This window comes from Oryzias latipes, chromosome 19 (assembly GCF_002234675.1).
Source record: "Oryzias latipes chromosome 19, ASM223467v1".
Taxonomy (NCBI): Eukaryota; Metazoa; Chordata; class Actinopteri; order Beloniformes; family Adrianichthyidae; genus Oryzias; species Oryzias latipes.
This window is the reverse complement of record NC_019877.2, coordinates 22,588,030-22,599,454: the sequence shown is the minus strand read 5'-3', so window position 1 is coordinate 22,599,454 and position 11,425 is coordinate 22,588,030. Positions and strand designations below refer to the sequence as shown.

At 40.6% G+C, this 11,425-nt stretch overlaps 1 protein-coding gene and 1 long non-coding RNA gene across 4 annotated transcripts in view; one reads left to right on the top strand and one right to left on the bottom strand.

Annotated features, from left to right (window-relative positions):
• The window catches only part of LOC101165922 (SRC kinase signaling inhibitor 1), a 122,042-nt gene extending 110,835 nt beyond the window's left edge, over positions 1-11,207 (top strand). For 2 of the 3 annotated variants that reach the window (XM_023949233.1, XM_023949235.1), the window contains one exon: positions 1,729-3,377. In XM_023949233.1, coding sequence (XP_023805001.1) covers positions 1,729-1,881 — 153 coding nt within the window. In that variant the 3' untranslated portion in view covers positions 1,882-3,377. Of the gene's footprint in view, positions 1-1,728; positions 3,378-7,641 lie in introns of those variants that run through there. The other variant, XM_023949234.1, reaches the window with a different exon arrangement.
• On the bottom strand, positions 2,046-3,820 carry LOC105356609. The gene is made up of 3 exons (XR_910719.3): positions 3,554-3,820; positions 3,386-3,469; positions 2,046-3,322 (listed from the first exon to the last, which is right to left on the bottom strand). It is a non-coding gene; the product is annotated as an uncharacterized LOC105356609 (long non-coding RNA).
• Positions 11,208-11,425: the final 218 nt, after the last annotated feature.

The window sequence follows — 11,425 nt, the reverse complement described above, 5'->3', positions numbered from 1 at the left end:
CTCCAAGCAGTTGGAATCCATTTTCCCTCCTGCAGGTATTTAAAATTCAGGTCTGGTTTGTGAAGAGCAGAGCTGCTGTTAAACTGCATCTGCAGGGATTAATGTTGGCAGAAAGTCCTCCTCTCTAATCGTGGCAGGAGAGCTTATTTTCCCCTTTCACAGCTCCTCCAGCACTCATGCAGAAAAACTTTACAGAATTTACAAATACAAATAATTTTTTTTGCCATTGATGCTACTCACATTAATTATTCTATAACTGTTTTCAGTAATCCTTCTGAACCTTTTTTTAAATGTTTTCTGCCAAAAATAGCGCCTCTGTAAATAAGCTGTTAAAATCTGAAAGAAGAGAACCTCAGCAGTGTTTGACGTCTCCTCTCCCTGGTTGCCTAATTACTCGATACCCGGCTTCAGTGGAGGAAGAGCAGCAGGAGTTGCATGAATGAACTATGCATGCAGAAACTCTTTGTACTGTTTTCTGAATAAAAAGTCTGGTTTTTGAACCAAAATAACAGTTTCTTAGGCTTCATAGAGTGCAAACATCCTCCAGCAAAACTGAAATATGTAAGAGGAAACGTCTGCTTCATGGATCCATGCGGAGAATAGTTGAAAACGTGGTTTTAATGGATAGATCATCTGAATATAGAGTATTATTTTGTTTTTATTCGGATCATGTTTTGTATTGTTATTATAATTTCATAAAGTTCCATTCCGATCATCTTTTAATTTATTTCCAAAAATGTTCCAGTCGCCTTTTATTTATAATGATGCCATTCTTAGCCAAAGTCTAAAAATTGTTCTTGTTTTCTCTGACATATTTTCAGCAGAGCGGCAAGACTTAATTAGAAATTTAAATGAGTTATGGGCGGGATTGTGGGGCAGAGTAACCCTGTCCCCATTTCCCATCATCCATCTGTTTACATGCTCTCCCACAAGCTTATAGCTCTTCACCAACTCAAGCTAACATTAGCGGTGCAACAAAAATGGCAACAAATGTTGAAACTATCCATCCGTACAATCTTGGTCCAGATTTCAGTGGATGGGGTGTGAACTTCCAACAAGCTCACTCCTGATTGGCAACAGTAGTTGCCATAGAAACCATGACTCAGACTGGATCGAACCAATCACTACTTACTACTGTTGTCTGGCTCCAAAGGGCTGCATCCATATCATGGAAAAATGGCTGCTGAAATGATTTTGTTTCGTTAGAGTAAGGCATTTTCTCTGGATGACGCCACTCAGTCGGTCCAGTTCTCGCAGGGGGCAACATCACTTTACCCATGAGCCAGTGTTTGCTGAGGTCACCAACGTTCTTCAGAATCAATCACTTCAACTTTAAAGTGGTGTACAGACTCATTCAAGAACATGTAGAAAACCTAACATTGGTGTTTTCGGGCTGAGCACCTGCATGGTAGTCAAACATCTGCAGAAGAGATGCACAGCTGTGGATGCAGTGGTGAAAACACTGATGTGCAGAAACATGTTCCTCACAGTGACTGGGATATCAAACAATTTCCTGCTTCTTTAGGGAGCAGTTTGCAAACATCCATAGACCAGAGCACAAAGAAGGGTAATGAAGTCATGGGTCTGAGAGTTTGGAGGGAAGGAACTTTGCCGGGCTGCTCAGAATCCTGATCCCAACCTGGCAGAACATCTTGGAGATGAAAAAAGGCTGAGCTTCTTGTCCAACACGTGTCTAAAACTGCATTTTCTTCAAACTTTGGTTCACAGAACAGCACCAGTTCTCCTGGACCGATGAAAGGCCCGACTGTGGCTGCTCGACTCAAACACCTCCAGCAAGGCAGCCTGGAAAGACCCAAGACCCGCAAGCAGAAAGAGGACTTCCCTAAAGTCCAGGGCCAGCAGCAGGTATTCCACTTCTGAACCCTCCACCTCTGAAGCCTCTCCAAAGGAATTCCCACCTTCCCTGCAGAATGCTGGAGACGAAAAACAAACTATTTCAGATGTAATAAAGAGAAAAAAAGGCATTTCTACCTGATCTCGATGTGTTTTAACATTTAAGTTACTGGATCTCACCTGGCTTGCTCAGAGATCAAGTCTTTGTCGTAGAAGTCTGTTGATGTTCTGACTTGCAGAAAAAGGTCTCTGTGGTGCTGGTGGCTCACTAAACTAGCTTTATTACAACTGTTGGAGCCAGTTAGAGACACGTTTTGCCTCAGCCGTGCAGCGGGGTTGTCATCAAAGCCACGGTAGGATCTCATCTGTCAGACTGATGAGGATTCCCCCTGATCTCCTTTTTATCTTGGCTCGTCCTCTCTGTCGTACTCATTCCACCCAAAGGTCAGCAGGCAGGACCCAAACACCTGCTGAAGACAAAATGGCTTTCTGACAAGTTATCAAGCATGCAGAGAGATTGTTTCTGCCTTTACACAGCTAGAATGTCATCACTGATCTCAGCAGATGATGAGAAGTAGCAAAAAGTATGTTTTTGTTCACAAACAACAACTGAGAACACACAGAGTAAAATAGAAAGCAACACGTTCTACAACTGAAACCTAAAACTTGTGCTTTATTTCAGTATTTTCCTCAAGTAAACAAAATCTTATGTTTTATTTTAGAACTAGGTTTTAGTCTGTCCTCCTTTAAGAAGTACCAAACCTAAAACAAAATTTTCAAATCTCAAATACTTGCAGGTAAACTGATCAACTTTGTTCTATTGTTACAGGAAATTGAGGCTCAGCGGCTGAATCAAGTTAAAAAAAAGATTCTTTATATTTTTTGCAAAAAGGTCAAACTTTTTATGATTTCTTCAGGTTTGTCCAGACTATGGAAGGGTTTTAGAACACTATTTAGGCTTTTGATACACCTGCATAGATTTGCAAATGTTGATATTTTATTTCAACAATCAGATTCAAATTTGACTATTTGCTCCAGCATAACTGCACCTGAAATCTGCATAAATACACAAGATTTCTGCAAGAAAACACCTGCTGTGTGCATAAATGCACCTGTCATCTGTATAAATGCACCTGTCATATGCATAAATGCACCTGTCATCTGCATAAATGCACCTGTTATCTTTATAAATACACCTGCTATCTGGATTGATACACTTTCTATCTGCACATTTGATTCTAATCTCCAGAGAGGAACAAGATTTCTGCATAACATACACGTCATCTGTATAATTGCACTAACTGCACTACACTACACAAATGCACTTTCGTTCTCCACAAATGCACCTGGCATCTAAATAAACCCATTTTTACATAAACGCACCTGCCATCTGGATGAATACACCTGATATCTGTACAAATGCCTTTGACAATTCACCTGTCATCACATGCTGTCTGGGCAAATGCACCTGTCATCTGCATAAATGCACCTGTCATCTGCATAAATGCACCTGTCATCTGCATAAATGCACCTGTCATCTGCATAAATGCACCTGTCATTTGAGTAGATACACTTGTCATCTGCATAAATGCACCTGTCATCTGCATAAATGCACCTGTCATCTGCGTAGATGCACCTGCTGTCTGAAGAAATGCACCTGTCATCTGCATAAATGCACCTGTCATCTGCATAAATGCACCTGTCATCTGCATAGATGCACTCACTGACTTGCTCTGCAATCTGGCAGAGCAACCAACACTCCAGAAGTCTTACTAATAGACAGACTGAAGAATGATTTTCATACGTTCTCAGCCTTGAGTCACAAATCTCATCTGTAAATGCAATCTTTTGGCAGAGCTTGTTCTACCGTCAATCACAGGTTTTTTTCATTTTCAAGGTATTACCGCGTTTAGGATCTGTGTAAACAGTAGCTAAAAGTTTGGGGAGACTCCCTTGTTCGCAGAGTGTTGTAGGGAGCAGTTTGTGCTGACTTCATTTGGCATCGTCATGGAAACACAGTGACTCCTGTGACAAGTGACCAAACTTTAAAGCTTTCAGAAACACAAACCTTTCCTGACCTTCATTCAAGGATCTCCTTCTTTTTTTCTGACAACAGTCTCTTTGCTCTGCATTTACCTTTCCTTCGCATTATAAAAACCTCTAGGATTCTCTTAGTCTCATTTTCTGGTTTTATTTTTGAGCCTGTCAGAAACAGACCAAAACAAAAGGATGCATCACAATCATGCCTTTTTCCTGATAGCAGTAACAACAGAGGTGTGGCCGGGTGTTCCCTTCTGCCATCACTGTCTACAACAGTGACAGATAGCTGCTCTGGCTTCTTGATGGCCTGAAGTATGTTCCTCATGCTGCAAATGCAGCCATAGTTGTTGTGCACAACAGCTCTGGAAATAAGATTTGTATTTTTTTTAGATAAGCTGTCAGTTACTTTTTGTTAATAGTTCATTTGTAACCAGTACTCTGGTAGGATCTATTATAACTCTGTTCTTTGATCAGATCACACCCACTATGAAAATGTGATCAATGTTTAGGTACAAATGAGAAGAAAAGAAATGTTATGAACTTGGTTTCTGGCAAAGTGTTGGAATAGTCCATTTAATTATTATTATTTTTTTTTTTTTTTGCAAAGGTCTAACTTTAGTCAATGATCCAAAGTCCCAGAGCTAAAAGATCGGGTCTTAAAGCATCACATATTTATTTAAGCAATAACACTTTTGCATTTGGTGAAATATTCTCCCTCTTTGGAAATGATTGATTTCACTGCTGTGTTGTTTTTGTGTTTCTGTTGTGTAATGTTGTTTCATCTTCTATAGTGCTGTAAACAACAACAACAAAAAGAGCGTATTGGGCTGGGTTGATAAAATCAATTAATTGATCTGATTTGATCCAAGCTTAATAGATCACTAATCTATCCATAAAAGTAGAGATCGATCTGTGGAATTTCCCATTGGAAGGCCAATGCTAACGCTCGTTCAACCTAAACAAAAAGGTTTATAGACCCATAGGCAGGAATCTTCCAAACTCTTTTAAGGAAACATTTTTTTTGTGGTGTAAAGCATCGTTTTTGCTCCAATCTTCTGGAATAAAGTGTGATGCTGTAGTGAGAGCTCCACCTAGTGGCCAGACTGCAACACCTCCAGGAGAAGCAGAACATTTGATCTGTACATTTTTGTTGGAGCTTCTCCATTTGAGAAATCGCGTAACGCTGTATGGTGTTATTAATTTCACTGGTTTATTCTTTCACTAATAATATTTACAGTATGTGAACTGTATTGTAATTTGAATATATTCAAAACAGTTATAGAATATTAATGTAGTTCTATGAAAAGATGTTTAAATGTGAAAACCGTATAAATTCAAAATTGAATGAAATTAAAACAAATTGAGTGGACTGAAAGAATCTAAAAAAATCATGAATTGAATTGATCCAGGTTCTGGTGAATCGAATGGAGTCGATTCTGGAAATTTGGTGATACCCAGCCCTGCCCGCCTGGTAAAAGGCATTCACAAGAAGTCCTTCCTGTCGCCTGGATGCTGGTGGCAGTGACTGTCTCACTTTTTACTTCAACACCCTGAAAGTCGCGGTCTGATTAGTACATTTGAAATGAGAGATGCTCTCACATCCCTTCTGTAAGGATGGCCAGGAGAACGACAGGATGAAGACAGCTACCTCTCTGATGATGAGGAGGAATCCACTAAAGTTTCAAATCTGAGGTCTCAAGTCTTTAAGGCGAAGTCTCTGTCTTACGTTTCACTAGTGAGGAAGACTAGAAACTGTATTTTTTAAGATGTCAAAACATCTGAGGCTAAAGCGAACCAAGACTTTAAGAAATCTGGTTCTCAGATGAAAGTTCATTACTGTGTGAGCTCACTGAGCCCCACCTTGCCTCTGGTGGAAGGTTGGCGCCAGTGTGTGGCAGTGGAGCCGCCATGAGTGGGTGAATGGGACTGTGACTGTGAAGCACTTTGGGCCTTTGAGGAAGGCAGAAAAGCGCCGTACAAGTATTATCCATTAACCTTTTTATAATATATATATAATTCAGCAACAGTGGTCCATTTAATTTTTTTTTTTGCAAAGGTCCAACTTTGGTCAAAGATCCAAAGTCCCAGAGCTAAAGGATCTGGTCTTTCAGGACCACAGGCTGTCCTATATTTTTTATCTATTCTCAAAGTGTTCCCGGTGGTCTTTTAATTATAATTGTGCATTTTTTCAGCCAAATTTTTTTTTTAAATCTGTGTTGCTTTTTAGGACAGATTTTCTTCAGGAGTTAATAAGAAATTTCAATGTGAGCTGTGGGGGGGACAGTTGCCAGGGGGTAAACCTGCTCTCATTTCCCATCATCTCTCCATTTAGACGCTCTCCTGCTGGTTTACAGCCCCTCACACCCTCAACCTAACATTAAAGGTGCAACAAAAACAGCACCAGTATCAGATCTATCCATCCATCCATGGATCTGCTGGTCTGCAGGTGGATGTTCGACTGAGAGCCTTTTTTAAACGCCACATTTTTATCTGCTCAAGATCCATCACTGTTTAAATAAAGAAATACTCAGAAATCTTAATTTTCTTTATATTTGACCTCCATTGTGAGAAACATGCCACAAGAACATTTGAAAAACACCAAAAAGATCATTTTCATTGGAGTGGGTCTATAGATAGATAGATAGATAGAAACTTTTTTAATCTCCCGTAGGAGAAATTCAGGTGTCCGGTAGCAACAACCACACACAATAAGCAACCGTAGAAAGACAGTTCACAAAATAAGATATCAGTTCGTATCAGGCAGGTTCATTAAACAGCCTGATAGCTGAAGGGACAAACGAGTTCTTAAAGCATTCTGTCCTGCAGATAATAATATGCAGGTATAATGCAGATATATGCATAGTATAATGCACAATATAATGCATAATAATGCAGATGTAATGATCCCACAGAGACAGTTTGGCATTGTTGAGGCTGAAAAGCAATAGCAGTTACTACTGTTTTTATGCTTCTTTAGGTGCTTATAACCCTTGTCCTATCCTAGGCACTTTAACATTGGGAGTTGGGTCATCTAGACCCACTAGACAGTGCTCTGAACCTTTTTCTTCAATGATTTGTGATCTTCACTGGTGTCCATGGATTACATGAAATCTTTCCACCTTTATCATGGTAGGGAGAACACGTCAATGGAAGGGGGGGTCAACTGGACCCCATAGGATAGCACAAGGGTTACACAGATGTTTTGGTCATTTGCCCTGTAAAACCCTTCTCAATTGAAACATCAAGCCTTTGCATGGATGCAATTCATTTATTTATCGATAGCTTTTTTTATTTCTTTTCCTTTTCTCTTCAAACACTGATACAATGCCTTGTCCTTTTTCTATCCCTTCCTCTCCTCTTGCTCCTCTTCCTCTTCTGCTGTGGTTGTGGCATCACACAGATGAGGAAGCGGAGCGTCTTCTGTCTGTGACAGCAGTGCAGCGATGCATTACTTCTGCCTGTCTGCAGTTCAGAAACCGTCTTTCACCCAATCAGGAGCACAGCCATGCATCAAAACTCAGCATCCTGCAGCAGCCCATCCTTTTATTTCACTCAGCAGGGGCGGTGCTGTTCTGTGGAGCCTCAGTGACTCAAAGCAGAGATGGAGCATAACTCAGAATTACATTTGTCTGTTACCAAACTTTGTTTATCTTTTTTTCCCCTTTCCCCTCCCTCTCACTGCTTCATTTTTTTCCTTTGAAATATTTTCTTTTGCTGTTCAATCTCCCCTCTCTCTTTTTTGGGCAGCATTAAACTTTTGTTGCAGCTTCCAAATCGCATCGTAATCCATCCAATCCTGATTTTTCCAAACTTTCTCCTCACTGCTTTTTCGGACATCCTTTCGGTCTGCGGGCTTCCCGTTTCTTTTCCTCTTGCTTTGCCTTTTGTCATTCTCTGTCTGCCTCTCAGGTCTCTCTGGTCTCATCTGGACTAAGTTCCCGAGGAGTGAGCGCACGGATCAGTACAGTTATGGATTCCAAATGCAGACCTCAAAGGTTTGACAGTTTTTCATTCGACTCTGAAGCCTTGCACGACTCTAAACAGTGTCGTGGTGGGCTGTTAATGAAGGATCAAGTCTGCAGAATCTGTGGAGTTCACAGATTTGTTGCTGTTTTATTCGGCATCATGGGGCATTGTATTGTAATGTGCAATCCCAGATTTTAGGATCCCTGACCTCCATATTTGTTTACTAACTGCAAGCAGAGACATCTGCACATAAAACAGAGCAGGAAGCCAATGCTGATCCATGCTGCTGTGCAGGAGCGGATCTCCGCTGGGATCCACATGCCACTGAACCGTGTGTTCCATACGAACCTTCAGACATTATTTCCCTGATGAACACGTGTGTCTCTCTGTGACTCTTATAGGAGGCAAAAGTGGATCACAACAAAAACCCAGCTGACTTTAATGTAGCTGTTGCCATGGGAATCAATGTGTTTAGGCTTTTACCTTTGCTTTCATTAGTTCATAAACTCACCCTTATAATCAGGCATTAAATGGAACTTCTATGTGTTCTTTATATCTTCTTCATGCTGAATGAATTAACCCGTCTACTCAGCAGCATTGCAGAAGTGGAGCTAAACGTGATTATTGCTCCTTCAACTCAATGTTTCCCAATAGTTTCAAAATCCATCATGATTTATCAGATCTTGTTCTCCCCCCCATGTCAAATTCTCAGACTGGCTCCCCTGAGCCCCCCTGAGCCCCTCACTCCCTTTTAAGAAAGGATGTATGAAGCTCTTACGAATTGCTTTCCTGTCCCTTCACGTGACATCTGATGCCCTCACCTGTGGACACGGGCGAAAAACCGGCAAACCTTTGGGGGGCACATAGGGGGTCCACACACCGTAGACCGCCCGCTTAGCCCGGAGAGCAGAAATGTTCGTTCACATGACAGATCTTAGTGAAAACTTAACATGTCAGTCTGTGAGATGCAGGCATGATGTCCAGATTTTTCCTTTTTTCAACCTTCCCAAATCCTGGAGCCCCTAAGAAAACGTGAAAAGTGTGCGCTGCTTGCATGCGGTCAGAAAGGTGCCAGTACTCCCACGTCACTATCCACTAAAGTGTCGTGTAAGGACACCATGTGACAGCATCACGGTTATAGATGCGTTCAACTTACATAATCTTTACAAATACTTCACGATACATTTACCACACACACGACAATAGTACTGTTCATTTAATTGACGTCTCTTGAGGCACGAGCCTCAAGCGAACTGTAAGACACACCTGCACCTCCCCTTAAGTTGCAGCCGCTCCTCTCTATGACCCTCCATGGGCCTGGCCAATCCAAAAACCTGCAGCACCTGTACAGGTAGACTCCCACCCATGAGCCCAGATGGGTTCAGCAGCAGGATTTTTGGGATGGAAAGCTTACACCGTCAAAAAGATCTTTAGGATTGGACATGGTTTTATAACCCACGCAGAGTGATGCATTTTGGGTATGGTAGGTGGACTGGTCAGCCTACCATGCTCAAAAAGAAAAGAAAAACAATACAAACAAAAGTCTACAAACGTTTGAGGCAACAAGACGTTTGTTGAGGAAGGACGACATCACCAGATTTAGTCAGAACTTAGAGAAAAGCCTAAACAGAAATTCATTTCTGTTTTTTTTACTTTATGCACAATTTCCATTTATGTAAAGACAAAAGTTAGCCATATAAAATCACTAAATATTCCAGATGAAATGCACAGATCCACCTTTTCAACCCACTTAAATGACAGAAAGGCCAACCAGATATTTCAATGCTGCTTTCTAAAACTCCCATTGTTCAGGAATTCACAACATGGAAGGAAAAAGGACTTTAAGCTGCTAACTGTAGAGAAGGTAGTCACTGATTTTAAAAACTATGTTGGTTAATACTTCTGAGATGGCTCTGATGTGGCCTCAGGTGGGAAAAGAAGCAGAAGCGAGTTTGAAGCCTCCCAGAAGCTTTTCAGGAAAACTAAGCTCCAATAAGTTCTGAACCTTTCCTTTCTTTGCCTGGAACACAGATAGAGGTGGAATGACACAGATGCTAGTACAAAATGTCAGCTTTTGTCTTTTATGGAAGCTTAAACTCCAATAGTTTTCTTGGTGTCAGGAGGACAGAGAGAAACTTAAATGTTTCAGAGTGAAGTGTATGAAACGAATCTCAGAGATAAGAAGTGTTCCTGCAGCAGATCTGTTCCTGAAGGAAAATAAAAAAACAGCAGGTAATCTGAGCTAAAGCGTTAAATGAGAGTCTAATAAATGTGTGGACCCTAAATATAGGGTAACAGACGGACACAGGTCACATAGAAAGGGAATCTCTCCACAGATATGTTGTATGTATTTTAGTAAAGGATCATAGTTTTTTTTTTAACAGAACATGTATAAAAGAAATTTTCATCTATGTTTTATATACTCAAGCTTTTTTTGTATTTTTCTACTTGAATAGGACCCATCCACATGGAACACATTTACTCTGTAAATCTTTATTTTTCTGCATTAAATAAATTTGTTTTGTTGCCATAGAACCAACCAGAATGACCATTTGTTTATAGAGACCAGGGCGCCCTCCGGATGGTGCCCCCACATTTCTAAAAAGCACATGAACCGATCACCTCACTGACGAGACATCCTATTGGTAGCTGTTTTCCTCTATTATAACCAATCGTGTGCGTGCACTACACAGAATATACAGTTAAAACTGTTTATTGATGGTTTCTTGATGAATTTGTGATCGTTAAACCATTTGTGGATGTTTAACTCGTGTAGATAAAACCCAAATATTAAAATGTTGATTTCATGTGAATTTTCTTTTTTTATAGGAAGTGAAAATTATATATAAATATACTCCCAAATGGCATGCATACTGTATACATTCCTGGAAAATCTGCACGCTGGGTCAACAGAGGTCTCATTTTCTTGTCAATAAATCTGTGTATACTTGTGAGTGTATAATAGAGTAAACAATAATTGTACAGCGACATTTTTGTATCACGTTCCAAATACTAAAGAAGAAAAACATGCGTTTATTTAGACGAGTATCTGAGAGATGCTGTATATCAGCCACATACTGTTCCGTCAGTCTGAAAGTGATGCTTGCTGTGTGGGTCAGTGTTGACTGTGAACTGTGAAGAAGAATAATAAACTAATACAAAGTCAGTATACTGCAACTAAAGACCTGTCAAACCGTGCAAAAACACAGCACAACTTTGTGTGTGGAAAGTGAAAAGTTGCTGCTTCGTGTGACAAAAAAGGTGAAAAAATAACCAAACCGAACGGTTGCTGCTTTTGTACATTCCTGTTGTGTCTTTGTGACATTAAAAGTGAGACTCTTATACAACTCTGTGTCACTTTATTCATTCAAATTGTGTGTGTGTGTTTGCAAAGCCGCTATGAAAGCCATCAGCTGATCGCACGCGCAGACAAAGGTTTACGGTGTGTTCAAAAAACGGGTTGTGTACGTGTCGCCGGCGCCAGCTCCAGTGGTAAAGGGCTGAGTGTAACTCCTCCCTCTGTGCAAACATGCTCTCTTTGTGGAAATGCCTGAAAATCTCCAAA